The 18510-nt window shown below is 43.2% G+C and overlaps 1 protein-coding gene across 1 annotated transcript in view; it reads right to left on the bottom strand.

Annotated features, from left to right (window-relative positions):
* Positions 1-265: 265 nt before the first annotated feature.
* The window catches only part of LOC308303687 (double C2-like domain-containing protein alpha), a 56882-nt gene continuing 38637 nt past the window's right edge, over positions 266-18510 (bottom strand). Inside the window, exons 9-14 of the mRNA XM_080748150.1 lie at positions 16243-16369; positions 12437-12496; positions 9289-9488; positions 5712-5793; positions 2652-2748; positions 266-1051 (exon numbers count right to left, since the gene is read on the bottom strand). Of these exons, the coding sequence (XP_080604276.1) occupies positions 915-1051; positions 2652-2748; positions 5712-5793; positions 9289-9488; positions 12437-12496; positions 16243-16369 (703 nt within the window). The 3' untranslated portion in view covers positions 266-914. The remainder of the gene's footprint in view (positions 1052-2651; positions 2749-5711; positions 5794-9288; positions 9489-12436; positions 12497-16242; positions 16370-18510) is intronic.

Below are 18510 nucleotides of genomic sequence, written 5' to 3'. Positions count from 1 at the left end.
ACAGATTTGCATCATGTGTTGTTTTGTATGTAACAAGTATGACTTGGATCTTCCAAAGAAAAACTTGTCCATCATGAAAAACATATACTCTTCATCATAGACCAGTGGTTCTCAAGTTGGGGGGTTTCCAGGGGTCCCAAGCAAAACCAGTTTAACCAAACCCTATCCACGAGTTTCCTACGCCCCATAGTGCATTGCGCAAACGTCTGCATCGAGGTTCCGCCGCCGATTTACAAGCTCACAACGGGTTGCATCTGCGACGCGACGTGAGCTTGTATGTCTGCTGTTAAACCCGGAAGTTTGGTCCTGATAGTCTCCAGTAAACCCCCGGGGAAACTTGTGGATAGGCTATATGCAAATAGCCGATCTAAAAGCTCACAGCACGACTCGTAGATGTGCCATTTTCAAAAGATCATTTGAATATTTTGTTATTATTTTAACAACACAAATATTGTTTGAGGGTCCCTGGTACAAAATCGTTTCTGATAGGGGTCCGCAGCCAAATACATTTGGGGGTCTTTAACATGAAAAAAATAGAGAACCACTGCCATACACAGTTATACAATGTGTGTTGTTAAACAAATTATGAATCCAGTAGCCAAACTGAAAGATTTGCATCGATAAGGCCGTAAGCCTAAGCTATACTCCATCACACGACGCACAACAGATTTTCAGTTGTTCTCAACAAGCGACGATGTCATACAAAAGGAGTAGAAATGATTCCACTCCTCATATCCCAAGTGTATGAGGATCCCCCGCCCTCCCTTCGGTCACGGAATTATTCATAACACAAAATAAGGATATAAATCTCTCATGAGTCATGCAGTAAATCTCCAAAACATGCGGTGAAATGTCTCTCCATCCAGAATCTTCAACAGAGCTTGTCAGGTGTTAGGCGTGGTTGGGTGCAGCGCTCATTCTGGCAGTGTGGAACCAGGCAGCTCATTGGTCAATGTGTGCCACCGCTCCACCCTGGTGCCTTTGTTTTTCAGACAGTCTATCCAGTGTTGGAGCGTTTCCCCTTGTGAGTGACATCCTAAGGACACTCCTCCTACGGGGTGCAGACAAGGAAAATAAATGATAAATATTTTTTGGTTAGTGTATTTTTTAAACTTCCGCATGGACAATGCTGTTACTGTAGTTTATTGGGCTCTGCATATCTTAAATGCATTCATTGTGAGCGTAGGTATTACTATGACAATCTGCAGCTCATGTGCTCATGCGTCAGTCAGTGTGACTCGCGTCATGGCAAACACACTTGCAAATTAATTCCTTTATTGTCCCTTTTATGCCCATATATGGAGATCCCTGATGTCTGAGAATGCCCATATATGGACATATTGTGTCTGTCTCTGTTGTGCTCCAGGCGCGACCTCGCCCCTGGGGCCTTTTGTGTTAAATCCTTTTAGCATAACCTTTGACTGTGCTACCTGTACTGTTAATAAGTATGTTAATGAAGTATTCAATCAATCAAACAACAGCGGACAGTCTGTAATATCACAGGCCAAACACTTAACCCATTAAAAGCGTGAAAGCATCGGTCTCAATTTAGATGTCAGAGTTGGCTATTCAAAAATAGCAGATCTACAAGCTCACAGCGAGCTTGTAAATTGTACATAATGCTAACATTTTTGAAAAATCTCGAAATCTTCTCTTCTGGTGGTCTCTGGCACAAAACATTTTCAGATGTGGGCATTTATAATATATTCTTGTATTGTATATTGCTCTCTGTGGATATTTGTTGGATAATCCAAATTCTGCAGGACCAAACATATAGATCCTGTAATACTAAAGGAGGCCAAAGATAGAGTTAATGTAATGTCTTTTGAAGGACTGAAAACACACAAGGCGTCTTCAAAACAGAATACTACTTTTGGTGAGAGTATACAATGTTTAAGAGCTGAAGTCTTCTGACAATGTCTTTGGTTAAATCTGTATGTGAATTATTATTTCATTATTAGCAACTACCGGGCATGACATATTGACATGTGATTTCAAGAGCTGTTAATCAAGTAACACATCCAACTTGGTTTCAGAGATGATACATGATACTGACAATGATACAGACATGATACTGCATGACCAAGATACTGATATGATACTGACATGATACTGACAATGATACAGACATGATACTGACAATGATACAGACATGATACTGACCAAGATACAGACATGATACTGACCATGATACTGCTGACATGATACTGACCATGATATTGACCAAGTTATGACCAGGATACTGAACTGATACTAACCATGATACTGACCTGATACTGACCATGATACAGACTATGATACGGACCATGATACTGACCATGAAATAAGTTAATCAGTACAATATAACAATATAACAATCGCAGTTCAGGCCAAAGGTGGTACTGCAGCTGAAAATGCTCTGAGAGCCATTCAAAAATGAGAGGCTCTCAGGAGTGGTAATTTAGCCTCAAACCTTTTGAAAAACGTTTTTGGGACATAAACAATATGACATAAATACTTTTTAAATGCATGGTGTATCACCTTTAACAAGATCTTGTGTCTAAATAATAACTGCATTGGGTCCATTGGAAGTACATTGGCTGTAATAGTTTTGAACTTATAAGGTTTCCAGAATCTCCAGATGACAGGACTGACTTTTAGCTTTTACTCACCTATGAAGTCATTAGATTTTCCAAGGTCATAGTCCCATACAGTGACCTCCAGTGTCTTGGTGGACAGCTCTGTGAAGGAGATCTCATAGAAGAACTCCTGAGCACAAAAGAGAAAAGCCATTGTCCATAAATTGTTCTGTCACACGGTCAACAGATAGGTACTGACGGAAGGCATGAGCTTCAAAATAAAAGGATATAAAAACCATCTATCTACAGCAGTGTTTCTCAAACTTTTACATTTCAAGGTCTCCCCTTAACTCTGATATACTTGTATACTGTTAGTGTTACAAACTTTTACGGATCATAGGAACCCACAAAGACCCTGGAATCCACTTTGAGAACCACTGATCTACAGTATATTCGGAGCCGTCCTAGTTTAGCCAATTAGAAGACACAACATCCCACCATGAAAATACCTAAAATAGGCAAAAGGTTACAAAATACAGAATTAAAATGGCCACATAGAGAATAGGATAGGATAGATAATGTATCCTTAGTGAATAATACTGTACATCTGCTATAAATCAAATAGGAATATGCAGCATCTGATCACATTCAAAACTCAATTTCACAGTGTCACATTAAGGACTAGCAACTCATCATTAATGTCTATACAGAAGTGATTCTTAAATCCTTTCATGTCAAGGACCCCAAAACTTATATGTATTGGTCTGCAGAGCCCCATCTGAAAATATTTTGTGCCAGGGACAGATTCGAGACAAGACAGCTACACCCAATAATGAGTTCATCATTTATTTGTCAGATTTTGTATAATTATAAATATAATTATTTTGTTTTGATTATGACTTTTCTGTTGAGACATCTGGCATGGGTTGATTTGTGCCCAGCAATTAAAGTCTTCAGTTGCACATTTTGTATATAATTATATTTAGAACCTGCCATACCCATTCCACAAAGAACAGTAAAATCCTCAGTAGTATGAATGTACCCATTTTTAACTGACCTACTGACAAAATGTACAAATGGACCTCAGGGAGGATTTTACTGTGTGCAAATTACCACTGTAGAAACTGTGAACAAGACCTTCCAAGATTAAACATTTGAATTATCCACCCACAGGCAAACATCAAAAGAGTAATCATCTGATTCTCTACTCATGTAATTTACTTGCTGTGTCCTTGTGGTTTATTGTATGGAGATAAAACCCACTAGAACAATGTATCCGAGAACAAGAGAGTGCAATACACATCAATAACCCTGATTATCCTGTATGCACTTAACCAATGAAACCCCTCCTTTTACACCTGTGGTTATCAAAGAGGGAACCAGGCACCCCCCAGGGGTCCTTGTGGGGGTTGGAAGGGGTCCCCAGCAGAGCATACGAGCGGAGTGGAGCGCGAGAGACGCGGGCCGTTTTTACAGATACAGAGAATTCCCTTTATCAAGATTTCACAAAATATATCTATATCATCCACACAAGTAGGCTAGGCTATGTTATAATAAGTAGCCTACCTTGTGTCAGTTAGCCAGTCAAAGGATACGATTTGAAATGCAAGTGAGACTGATTTGGCTGAATGAAAAACACACGCCACGAGTCGCCTCCCTCTCTCGGTTGTGGTGATTAGCCTAATCAATAACCAACAGGATTTAATATTGCCCGTCTTAAAATACAATGCCTTAGATTGCCTAGACAGATCTCCATCAAGCCGAGGCTCACATTACCGCAGGCGTTTGTGTTGGGAACACACTGGCGAAAGAGAAAGTGTTTCGGACATGGTAGCAAACTTTTTTCTTTTCTTTTTTTTTTGCTGCTTTTTGATGACCCTGAGCGGAGCGCGGAGTGCGCGGTGAGCGAGCGATACGCAAATCAAGGTGAGCGGCGGAGCGGCGGGGGGGGGGGGGGGGGGGGCGACATGAGCGAAGAGTGAACGGTACTATAGACCCCTGGAGCGCGGAGCGGCTTTCCGTCCCGCTCCACTCCGCTCGTGTGCTCTGGTCCCCAGATAAATTCATAGTTGGGAACCAAATGGACACTTACTTTAACTCTTTAACTCTGAGAGTGTACAAATGGAAGCAAATGGTTCCATAAGGGTCCATTTGTACACTCTCGAGTTATGGGGGTCCATGGCCCTAATGCAAAATGCTTGGTTTGATTATTATTGGAATTATGGAAGAGATTACAATTATTTTATATATTAAATGTTAGTATATAAATATGATATGGTTTATACTGTAGAAGACTATCAATTTTGAATCTTGGCATGTGTCTTCTAACTAGCTAAGAAGTTAGAAGACACGTTTTACTGAGGTTAAGGTTAGGAATAAGGTTAGGTTTAACCGTTTTACAGAGGTTACGTTTAGGAATACCAGGCAGAGACCGTGTACCCTTCCGCCGGATAGATGCCCGAGGCGTAAAGGATTTTGGGGCGAACGGACTGGTATTCATGTATACAGACTGCAGTGCAGACAGGCCTGATCGGCCTCTCCTGATCGGCCTCTCCTGTTGGATATGAATGGGAGTCTACTGCCGCGCCTCAGCCAAACGATGTGTCACAGGAGCAGGACAACAGCAATTGTAGAGAAGACGATGGAGCTACAGATATATATGTCTGTAATGTTCTTTTTATAAAGCTCTAAGGTCCGAGCTATAAAAATGTTTTAGTTTATTGCTAGTTCAATTCTGTTTGGATAAAAGCTGGCATCCGTTAATGTGAAGTCTACTTATGGAACTGTTTGTCATTTCCTCCAGAAGAAGAATGTTATTTACACTAATGATGTATACTTCGAGAGCCCTCTAAAACTAAAATGTCAAGATCCTAATGGCTAAGGGAGCAAAAAAAAAAAGGGGGGGGGGGGGGGAGAACAATATTGTGCAAGTTATAATTGGCAAGGGAACGGATGCTGAAACTAGGTATACAGTATAGGTGTCTCTGTGGACCGCCTATAGCCCTAAATGAGCTGTTCCTATACATTCCACTGTTGCAAACCCTGAGGGGTCAAAGTCCCTTGGGTTTAGAGACACAAATACAGTATATAGGCTTGGACACACACAGAAGCGCACACGCACACACACGCACGCACGCACGCACAATTGCCTACCTCATTAAACTCTGGGTTAAGTGTCTTTTTTATGACCGCTGTTTTGTGCTTGGATTTCTTCTGCAGGTCTGGCTTCAGGTACCTGAGACAGAGGAAAGCGATACCATTAAGTTATGGGCAACAGAGCAGAAAACTCTAGTCATTGTCATTCCTGAAGCAGCCCTGAATGGAGTGTTCTTGATCCAACTGTAATACCACTGACATGTTGTCAAAGGTCACAGGAAAGTCAGCAAATCACCATTTCCACTGTGTTGACATACAGGAAAATCCTGAGTTATATTAAATTACATTTGTGAAAAGAGTGGAGCGTTCAATTTACTGTACCATATTTTATTACATGCCCAATTTGTCCACCATAAACATACCACTCTACACATGTTATGGGCTGATGGCTGACTTATTAGCACCACAATTCTAACACTGCAGATCTAGGGCTTCAACTAAGTGATTATTCACTTAGATTACTTGGATTCGATAACTTTGAAAAATCAAAACCAGCAGATGTAGAAGCTCACATTGCGCACATTGTGACACGTTGCCTACTATTGACATGCCCAAAAATATTGATAGATTATGAATCGATTATTTAAAAAATATATCCATTTTCATTTATGATCAATTAAATCGATTAGTTCGATAGCTCCCCTAGTTTCTCTAGTTTAATCCACGATCACAGAAATGAGTCCTTTGTACAGCGTGTACCTTCCTTAAGCAAAATGGCCCACTGAAACACATAAATAGCACTACAGTACAGCGGTTCATTCACCCACAGCTCGTATAGCGCACATACAGCGCTGTACGTTCCAACACACTCTCAGACACAACAAAGCAGCTGCGGAGGAAGCTTTATCCACAGAAGGTCACAGACTGGACATGCGTACATACCGGTATGCGCAAATAAACAATTTGTAGCCTACAAGTAGACCTGTGTCTTATAGCAGCAATTCTCAACCTGTGGGCCGATTTAGAAACCTTAAGTATATTGATCCAAGCTGGAACACGATTGATTGATTGATTGATTGATTGATTGATTGATTGATTGATCATTAAAATAAACCCTCTGAATCTCTGAAAATGCACGCGGCCGTGTGCATTTTCAGAGTTTCAGAGAGTTTATTTTAATGAGCAATCAATCAGTCAATCTGACCAATGAGGCTGCTGTGTTAAGTGATCAGATGGGTGGGCCGCAAACGCTTTCAAGACTTTCAATGTGTGTGTGTGTGTGTGTGTGTGTGTGTGTGTGTGTGTGTGTGTGTGTGTGTGTGTGTGTGTGTGTGTGTGTGTGTGTGTGTGTGAGTTGGGTGGCGGTTGGGTGGGGGGTGGGGGGGTAGAGCGAGGGGAAGTGAGAGGGAGGAGAGTAGGAAGTGTGACTGTATAGAAATGGGATGAAGATGAGAATCTCAAAGAAGGAGAAGAAGGAGAAGAGAGGAGGGGCGTGTGTGTGTGTGTGTGTGTGTGTGTGTGTGTGTGTGTGTGTGTGTGTTTTTTCTTTTTAAAGATTTGTTTTTGGGCTTTTTATGCCTTTATTCGATAGGACAATAGACTAACAGGAAGTGGGGAGAGAGATGGGGAATGACATGCGGCAAAGGTTGACCGGATCGGGAATCGAACCGGCGACGCCAGCAGGCATCATAGCCAAGTATGTGGTATGCGTCTTGACCACCAGGCCAGCGGACCGTGCGTGTGTGTTTTACTATACTTGTGAGAGGCACAATTCTCCTGGTCCTCACAAGAGAAATGGTTGTTTTTTTGCTCAAAACGATTTTTACCGTTAGGCTTACAATTAGGAAGAAGAAATCAGGTTGTCGTTGGTGTTAGAAATAGAGTTTTAGACGTTGGTTTGGGATAGAGTTATGGTTGATTTATACATTGTGTTGCGCGCTGGTGTTACACACCAAAAATAGCAGGTCTACAAGCTCACAGCGGCTTGCACTGCGACGCATTATGAGCCTGCGTACATCGGCAAATGTCGGTTTTAGGAAAGAAAATTTACAAAATGGCATTCATCCTAAAATCTTGTTGTCCTCACAAGTACAGCCATACAAACGCGTATCGGTGTGCGTGCCCACGCGTGTACGTGTGTGTGTGGTGGGGGAGTACGAACATAAATGGCATATCCATTTGTATGCTGCGCTTGTTCTTTAACCACAGGGTGATATTGCTGCTGCTGAGGAATATTTCATCCAAGAATGTCTGTACGGGTGTGGTGTTTTTGCTTGACTGCACGTATGTGCGTGCGTGCGTGCGTGCGTGCGTGCATGTGCGTGTGCGTGTCTGTACAGAAAGCGCAAGCCAAAGCATGATGTAATCAATGGGGTTTTCTTATTCCTGGCGCAACCTCGAGGTCATCAGCGACATTCAGGATAACATTATAGCGGTGGGCGGTTCAGCCTATTTGTATGGATTATGTGATATATGGATTCAACATGCCTCATTCAGCCCCCTCTCTGTCCCCCCCACACACACAGACATACAATTGGTTGTTGTTGGGTGAAAAGTGAAAACCTTGTATGTCCAAAGCTGTTCAAATTTTTTTATTATTATTTTAGATAGAGAAAATAGACTATCTACAAGCACACAACGCCTCGCACTGCGAGGCGTTGTGTGCTTGTAGATCTGCTATTTCACTAGTTTTTTTTTACGAAAAAAAAAACCCCACACATTTGAAACATACAAGGTTTCTGCCTGACAGTGACGAGATACTGTATATCGTTGCTGTCGGGCAGAAACCTCCTATCTCCATATTTTAATTTTTTCATAAATTAACGCCCTACTTATACTACAGTGTCACACAAAATAATCAAAAGTAGCAGATCCACAAGCTCGAAGCGTGGCACGAAGCAATGCGTTTCGAGCTTATCGATGTTTTGAATTCGTATCCTGAAAAAGTAACAGCTTTGGACATATGAGGTTTCCACCCGACAGCAACGATATACTTTAACAGAGCAGCTCTCCACCACGAATTACAGCATTTGTCATACTTTTGCTATTTCAGTATCCCCCATGTGCCAATTCATCCTGCAGCCCACCACCACCACCTTATTGGCTTTAAAATTACAAATAACAGCAGACCATACGTCATGTGTTCTTCAATCTATCAGACTTTTAGAAGGGTGTCAATACGTTTGTAATTACTTTGACAGATGAGTAAAATACTTGACATGGGGCTTCCAACAACATGGGAGGTGCCCTCATCTATCTCCATTACTTCTAATCTATAGGGTTAACCTAAACAAATCCATCACCGGGTCAGCAGCAACAATAGTTGGCGCATGGGCCAATCGGAGCCAACGGTCAACAATTTCCCCACACAGCTATTATTAAGGAGGAGAGGGAGATTGGGGCCAGATAGGTCATGTTGAAATGGCTGGGCAATGGGGCTTGAAATACTGTATATAACGCAGTCTTAAGAGTGCATTCATTACTGCCAGTGGAAAATAGGATACCATTTCCTAATTCCACTAAATACAGATATATGGAATACAGTTCTATTGTTTTGGACAAGTTCGTATGATTCTCACATGACCCAATACACATGAAATCGTGTGACCTGCACATAAAAATTCAGTGTCCTCACGTTTTAACGTAGGGGTCCGAGAAGCCGTTGACATCCATGGCTGCTAGGTGGGCACAGCGTTTGACGCCAACACAAAGTCCGCCGCGGGCCCTGTCCTTGGCCTCGCCCTGGAGATCGCCCTCACCGGACGGGGGGAGGTACTGCAGGCAGAGCAGCAAGCGGCCCCTCTCCTCCAGACTCGTCTGCTGCTCGTTCTCCCACTGAGAGGGAGAGAACGTACAAGAGGAGAAACCGAGTAATGTTTAGAGAGGCAGAGGGTAAACACACGAACAAAACAACAATGATGCAAGCTCCATTTCCTCCATTATCCTGCAGCTGTTGGGTGTTTTGCAGGTGGCTTCAACCACTTAAGCGCCTTTGTGAGATGATTTGGCCACAGTTCAAAACGGGCCACACGACAATTACGGTACAACAGGGGGAGGTTTGATCCACAGTGAATGAACAGCTCAGTCACACACTCTTTATGAGTGTTCTGATCCAGGGACGTGCAGAGAATGTTAGAGAGGCCTTTTGGCAAAAATATTGAAAATAGCAGTCGCGTTGTGAGCTTGGAGGTTGGCTATTTTCGGTTCTTGATACCACACTAAACTAAGCATAAAAAAGGCAATACTGGAGATAGGGCATAGGACACAGAGAGGGCAATTCTTTCAACAGAAGACGCTGCATTCAAGTTCAGGAGAGTTTGGACAAGGCAATTCTCTTGAACGCTGCATTCAGGTATGGCATGGAAAGAGGGCATTTGTATTTCTTTCACGTGAAAGAAATGCAAATGCCCTCTTTTGCCCTCTCCATGGTTCCGGAGAGGGCACTTTTTACAGACAGATAAAAGGGAGGGGGCTCAAGCCCCATGCCTATGTGTGCCTGTTCTGATTGATCTGCAATTCCATCTGCAACACAGCAGTCTGCACACAGCAGCAGGCTACAGACTGTAAGAATTCACTAAAGCATCCCTCGCAGCTCTCAAGTTATTTATAAAAGAAAAGACCATGAGAGCAAAGTGAATCTGCTCTCTTATTTGTTCCTGCCATCCACAAAGCTCAGAGATGTAGATATTGACGGGCCACAAGCATCAATTATAACAACGAGGCGGTGGGCGACTGACACAGAATTCTGTTACTCAGTCGTATAGCATAGACCTGTCACACTCACACAGATGAAGGGAAACGTCTGGCTTTAAAGGCTGGTTATTATATGTCCGTATGACAAAGAGTCGCCTGACAAAAAATAACGTATCTCCAACTGGGTGTTTTCAACGTACTTTCAATCAAAATTGCACTGGTTGACCTCCTGCACCATGTGTGCCACAGACAACATGGCGGTGTGATCAAAACATCTGACAACAGCAGCAGCAGCAGCGCTGGAACAGATTAAAAGTGACAGATGCAAGTAGACTAGACGAGGAAGCAGCAACTGGAAATGATGCTCGCACAGGCCCTGTGACTCACTCACCCCCATGGCCAAAGGCACAGCCACACGTAGCGCATGGTATTTATAGTGAACGTGTTACGTGCACTGTGCACTGTGCACCGTTCTGCCGAGATGTTTTGTCACTTGGCACGTGCGCTTCCGTCAAATAACAAGGTGGTCCTCTTAGTAATTCAATAACGGCAAATGGGTTTCTTCATAGTCACCAGTTAAATGCCAAGTATATGATAATAGCCTCTACTTAACTCTGCTTTGCCACATGCATGTAAAATGGATACGGTGCCTTTTATCCCTTCATCTTCAATCTCTGTTGGATCTCTCTCTCTTCTCCTTTCTATCTCTCCATCTCTCATTAAGTCTTATCTTGAGGCAAAGGGTGGAGAAAGACAAGTGGATCGATAGGCTCCACGCCCCACTCTTCTCCCTTTCCTCACTATCTTCATCTATAGTCCCTCTTTATTTCCAGCTCTCCTTCATCTCTCTCATACTCTGTCTTTGACTCTTTCTTTAGGCTAACCAGTATGAATTGCCAATGTACCATTTGATGTGATTAACTACTGTACTGAAATTTAAGGCTCAGACAAAAGCATTTAGTAGGGGATAATTCCCACCAGCTACGTGGGCAATAAAAAACCCTCCATAAATCAATAGGGAGTAACTCATTAGGCACGTTGAGACGGCTACAACTACTGCTGCTGACAAATGGCCAAGACAGATGGAACAGAGAGGAAAAACAGCAGGAGATACAGAAGATCCTTTCAACCACTATTTTATACTCCGTCCAATGACAATCTCACAAGGAAACAGCGAAAATATGTGCCCCTGGCAAGACTTAGCAGCAACGTCCATGGCAAATCTTTGATTAAAACCCAATATTGAAATCCCCAACACAGTGTAACTGTATACTCGCCCCTGGGCTCTATGTTAAAATCCAATAAAAAGATTTGAAAAGAAAACAAATCCCCAACACAGAATAGACTTGTACCATGCTGCATTGATGCTTGTATCCAGCTAGTATACAGTGGCTGATTTGCCACTCCCCAGGTTTTCTTCAGAATTGTTGAACAGAATGAACACTGATTTAATTAATGTAGAAATATGTTTTAAATTGTTTTAAAATGTGTACATTGGCATAGACACTATGGCACATTAGGGGTCCACTAGGACTCTACATTTATTATGTCCATGGCTCTTTTTTTTTTTTTTTTTTTTCTTTTTTTACTTTGTTTATTTGATTTTCAAATGAAGCATTTAAGGCAATGAAGTGGTACAATAATAAGAGTAGCAGCTTCTTTTGTACAAACATCAAATATACAACAGTGGTATAAGGATTGCAACATGGCTCGTTTTTGACGAGCATGGTGATCACCCCTGCTCACAATGCATTGCAGCATGATGCGAAGTGAACTTCTAGATCTACTATTTTTGCTATTGTTTGAACATGTTGGAAAATCTGTGCCCCAAAATAGGAGCGCCAGGTTGTAAGTGGTTAAAACACAGTGAGATGGAGGAAAAGACACAGTTACGTACACACACACCAGCTATCACAAGACACATCAGACAACCTGAAAAGAACGTAGAGACAGACACGCCGGCGGTGGACAGTTTGAACGAGGACCGGTCAAAATGGGGGACAGCCGGATAAATGGATTGTCAGGCAGACAGAGAGGAGAGTCACGTAGCCGGACAGACAGAGGTGACCAGGCCGGACGGCAGTCGTTACCTCTCTCAGATAGCAGGATATCCCTCTCAGGGCGGCACTCATGGCAGAGGGGGAAGACAGCTGTGGGAAGGAAGAAGAAGGGACAGGAAGAGATAAGCTCACTGTTTACTGCTTACTGTTGGTGCACTTCTTTGGCTACATTTATTTCTACACCTTTCAACAGCTCTCGCATAGACAAAGCACTATAACTAAAACAATAACGTTGTTGTTATAGTTGAGGTGTGGACAATCCACTTCAGTTAAAACCATTAAAACGATATATGTATGGCTATAGTTACTGTAGTTATGGTGCTTGGTGTCAACAGGCCTGTATTCCCAGGCAGTACAAGATGGCCAAAGAAGATTTCTATAGTATTCCTAAATCTTCTTGTTTCCTGTACTCAGAATTCTAATCCCAGTATAGTGTGGTTGCTATAGGCAACCAGACTATTGTTCCTGGTCCAAGAACTTTTATGTCACCTAAAAGTAAACCTGTTTTCATTTAAACTAACCTAAAGTAAACTTGTTTTATTTTTGAGCGGTGCTAACCGCTCCTACTTCTGGCTTTGTGTTTCGATCTGTCTGTCCGTCCGTATGTCCGTCCCGCAGAGCTTGGCATTGGTCAAGCTTCACAGGACGCTTAATGAAATGAACTCATAAAAAAGCACCGCTCACTTCATACTGGGTGTGATTTTTATCTACAACTGTTATTTGCTCTTCCTAGCTGCATCTCTTTTTCTGCATCTGTCCTGTTTGTGTATCATATAACTGTGGTACTGCATGCCAACTGAATTCCCCCCACAGGATCAATAAAGGCCTATCTATCAAAGGGGAGATGCGGAGGGCAGAGAGCGTGAGGAGGGTAAGGGCTCACTTTGTCATACGACTGTATCACTTGCCGGGAAATAGCAGATTTATTATAAATTTGCCATTTCTGTGGATCAACACGGTCGTGTGCCGAAGTATAGATTAGTCCTGTGGGTGTGCAAAGGATGAATGGTGGGGGGGATAAAATGGAGAACTGAGGGAGAATTCTACTTTGAAAAATACAGGCATGACAGTGTCTGGTCTATTGGATGACAAGGGGCTTTAGCTTTTGATCATCAACAGGCCACTCATCGAGATAGGCCAATCTAATACCAGCAGCCGCTCTATGGCTCTTACTAATAGAAAACAAACCCCCCTCAGCATGCGGCTACCTCCCTATTTCACTTATCTATCTCCTCCTACTCTCCACCATGCTCATTTATTTTTAATCCACTCGCTTCTGATCTCTCGGACTTTGTCCCTCTCTATTGATGTCCCTCTGCTGTTTGTCTCTACCTTCTCTGCTTTACCACTGTCTAAATCTACCCTTTTCCCTCTCGCATGGGGGCTGCTACTGGTATTGAGATTGTATGATAGGAAGCATAAAAATCATGATGTCTGCTTAGAGGACAGTGGAATAAATCTCAAATAATGTGGAAGTAGATAAGCTTCGATATATGAGGGAAGTTTTGAGTCATGGTTTTAGATATCCAGAGCAGTGGTTCTCAACCTTTTCAGGCCGCGACCCCCAAAATAATCATATTTGAACTGGGGACCCCCCAACCTGACGAGCACTTAGAGTTGAGGCATTACATTTTGTATAACACAGTTCTGTTGTGAAAATAGCAGATCTACATGCTCACAACACCACAATTTCTGCCTCTAATATTTGACAATTTGTCCCTTTAGAAGTATTTAAAAGTCCTTAAATTGTCACTTATGAAATGTGCAGATACCCTCTATACACCCTTTATGTTGGTTTGATTACTGTTGAGTGAGGAAAACAATGTTGGACATTAAGTTAATCATTTGGGGACCCCCCAAAATAATTTGGGGACCCCCTGGGGGTCCCGACCCACAGGTTGAGAACAACTGATCTAGAGAAATGTGCTGAGTAGAGTGAAGTAGAGGGAAGTTTATCCATAAAGTGTTGTGGTGGTTCAGTGGTTGTGGCACAAACTGCCACATCCCCTTATGGGAAACGTAGAAATGTCATACTTTTACAAGGACACGTTAGAGGAGTTCCAAGATGGCGTCGAGCTAGTCGAACGTGCGACCTGATTCTCCGCCGAAAAATGACAAAACGTTCTAATTTATAAGCAGTCTACAAGCTAATGTGAGCAACTCGTCGATTAATGTTACCCTGATGGCAACGCGTGGCAATAAACAGCCCACAAAACGTCAAACAAGGACACCCCACAAGGACATGGCCCGCTCTGAAGGCATTTGAATAACTGGAAATGGGTGTGGTGTGGCCGGGAATGGGGGGATGGAGGGGGGACCAGTAAGTCGGCAGCTCTGAGCTGAGTCTGACGACACCCCACAAGGTCTGGAGAGAAAAAGACAGAAGGGGGCATACTATAGCCCGGGGAGGTCAACCGACAATCGGCAAAAAGATAATGAGTTCTTCCATGCCCAATGACAAATCTTTCCACAAAGTTTCATGCAAAGAATGTCATAACTTTTGGACCTTGAACCTTCTAACAGTCAGAGAGCGAAACAGAATGTGCCAAAAAATATAAGCCCATCTATTTGATGAATAGGTGTGGTGCACATTAAATTCTGTCTTCTTGTTGAGCTAGTTGAGTGCTTTTTTTTGCAGGACAAATCTGTTACGATATACTGTAAAGGATTGTTAGGATTGACATTCATCTGCTTGACCAGTAAATGTACTGATCCGCACTCAACTGCGTAAGTACCGGTACACTGATATAGCCTACTTGCGTTGTTGTGACACTAGTATGGCCATAGTCACTGCTTCAGCAGGACACTGTCTGACACCTACTGTATGCACAATGATATGTTCTTTTCCATGACTCGTATCTCCTGGTCATGTAATGTGGCCAGTACTATATTCTCTATGTGTTTAATAAACCACAGAACTTGTATGATGCTGCCTTGGTGTCATCTTGTTCTGCGCAAGCTTGCTGCTTGCTGCTTGCTTACAGAGGAAACCTTCAAATCTGAATCATCGCTCACTGAAATCACAATAACGTATTTTCAACTTTTTCCTTTCCTCTTCCCCGCTCCTGTCTTCTTATCCCTTATGCTTAATTTATACTCAGTTCCTCACAGGTGCCGTGTGCTGAAAATAGCTGATCGGCTCACAATACGTCACCAACCCTCTAGCCTACAGCCCCGTCCCGTCCCTGCTTTACTGTATTTTCCTCCCTCAAATGGTTTTAGGCATTCATGAGCCGTCATCGGTCAATGCAGCGGTGAGCAGCAGTCAGACAGTGAGTGACAGGGTGACACGACGAGATCTCTGCTTTAAGTCGGACTCTCAACGTCACAAACACATGGCGTTTCACCATTGTCTCAATCTTGCGTACTCCCCTCCATGTTGCCTGCCTTCATCATCCTCTCATTGGATGCACATGTCAGATTCTGCCTTGTTTTCCCCCATTACCCACCACTTCAGCTCTCACATTCTCTGTGCAAACTCCTTTTAGCTCTTGCCTCTCTGGTTGCAGCTCTTTGCACTCACCTTCTAGGCGCCTTTTAGCCCTGTCAGTGTCTCTGACCTACTGTGTGTCTGTCCATCTGTTAGGCTGCCTGTCCATCTGCTTGTCTGGCGCTCTCTCTCTCTCTCTCTCTCTCTCTCTCTCTCTCTCTCTCTCTCTCTCTCTCTCTCTCTCTCTCTCTCTCTCTCTCTCTCTCTCTCTCTCTCTCTCTCTCTCTCTCTCTCTCTCTCTCTCTCTCTCTCTCTCCCCCTCTCTCTCTCTCTCTCCCCCTCTTCCTCAACCACTCTCTCTCCTTCCCTCCCTCCCTCTCTCTCTCTCTCTCTCTCTCTCTCTCACAGGGGGTGGGTGCTCCAGACAGATGTTAAAGTGTTTGGTCTGGTCAGGCTTCACGCGGCGCAGGGCAACCCGTGACTCCCCAATGAACTCATTATGCGTCAACTTGTCCTCGTCACACACCGACACCCTGGGAGAAAGAGGGAGAGGAAGAGAAAGAGAGAGGGAGACAAAGGAGACAGAAAAAGTAAAAGTAAGGTGAGGAGACAAGGAAGCAGAGGAATTCAAAGGGAAGAGAGCAGAGGCTTTTGCGAGGGAGGACTCGACGGAAATAAGTAAACATATTCCTCATTAGCCGAAGGAAAAATGATATGCGGAAGGACTGTGTGTGTGTGTGTGTGTGTGTGTGTGCGTGTGTGTGTGTGTGTGTGTGTGTGTGTGTGTGTGTGTGTGTGTGTGTGTGTGTGTGTGTGTGTGTGTGTGTGTGTGTGTGTGTGTGTGTGTGTGTGTGTGTGTGTGTGTGTGTGTGTGTGTGTGCGCACGCGCGCGCGAGAGAGAGAGAGAGAGTGAGTGCAAGAGAGTGATATTCATCATGCTTGCCAACTACAAGAAAAAAGCCAGGTGGGAACAAAATCAACCATCATTCGTATATGACCTGCATGGACCTCAACAAAACCTTTAGTTCTGTGAACCATTAGGCCCTTTGGATGATTCTGGGCAAAACAATTGCCCAGACAAATACATGCAGATACTGAGAAGAATGCTGCATTTCAGACACAGTTATAGGCAGCAGGTGAGGCAGATGAGTGGGAAGACTAAAGGCTTGACCAACTTTTATACTTGTTTTAACGATTATTATTAACGTTATGTTCATTACGACAATTTCGATGCACCGACTTCAAACCATAACGCAAAGCTAGTAATAAGGCACAGTAAAAGTAGGGAGACTAAAAAAGTTACACACATACTGTAGCTATGTGACTGAATACATTTATTAATCAGAGCACTTTTGCACAATTTATGATTCTCTGTCAACATCAGCAGGGGAGGCGCTTTCTTCTGTCGGTGGATTTGCTACAATGAGGGACAACAGAATTACAGCTAGAAGTACAATTTCAACCACAAAAAGCAAGCAAGTTAAGAAACCAATAAACCACTAACTGAATACTGTGCTCTGTCTGTCTGCTCCGCTTCGCTTGAGCATTTGAGCACTTTATTCTATGGGTGTGTACTGTGTAGCGCCTGCTGCACTCCTGGCTTACAACAATCAGCAAACCGCCCATGGTTCTGTATTCCAAGCTGCTCTCCAACACATAACAAACAGCGCTGTCCAGGGTCCTGGATTCCATACACTCCACAGCTGTTCCCCTACAGTACACACAACAAACAGTGCTGTCCATGGTACTGGATTCTGGATTCCATACACTCCACATCTTTCACTCTACACCATAGAGTCTAGACTGTAAAAAGAAAATGGAACAAGGGATCGTGATGTCACCCATTGGTTTCTACAGACACTAGTTCAGCAAAAAGCGATGACCGATGCGCTATTGGTGGGTAGGGAGCTAGGGGTGGGTCTTTGCTCAGCATAAACCCATCACAAAAACTGTAAAAACGAGGTCAGACGTAGATGTATAATGTCAACATTCAAGAGAAAAATAAAAAAGCGCCATACAGACTTTAACAGGGTGACCTGGAGAAGGCACTACTGTATATAACAAAGACTAAAAAACATAAGTAAAGAGGAGAGAGCTTCCAACAAAAAGTCCCAAACTAAACCCACAACCACCACAACTCACCCAGCCCACCCAGAACCAAAATATGTGGCTCCAGGATTGGCTTCTTTCCACTAAAGACCCACAAGGACCAAGGAGGACATGTGCATGTGCATGTGGCTCAGCTAGACTCTACCTGCCATTGCTAACACTAGGCAGCAGTCAGTGTGATATTTTCTGGCTATGCGAGGCTAATGTGCATGTGCGTTTACAATTAGTAATATTAACTTTGCATTTGATTGATGACTGACTGTCAATAGGTGGAATTGAATCCAAAAGCAGAGGGACTCAGAAGATGCATAGGGACAGGGGTTTTAATGAGCAACATTCAGATCACAGTTAATCCATCAATGAATCAATAGAATTGATCAGCAGCATGGTGTGCAGGTTGGAACTGAATGAGCTGATGAGTGGGCGTGAATAACAAAATGATATAATGCTATTTAAAGAGTAAAACCAGCAGTCTTACTAGCATGTCACCTGTACACGTCAGCATTCAGGTCTGTGGGATGCAGATGGCCAATGGTTAAGGCCACATATAGGTTCTAATTCTAAT

The sequence above is a fragment of the Nannobrachium achirus genome, assembly GCF_963921795.1.
Source record: "Nannobrachium achirus genome assembly, chromosome: 18".
NCBI classification, from domain to species: Eukaryota; Metazoa; Chordata; class Actinopteri; order Myctophiformes; family Myctophidae; genus Nannobrachium; species Nannobrachium achirus.
Note: the sequence above shows the minus strand (reverse complement) of the source record. Positions and strands in the feature narration are given on the sequence as shown.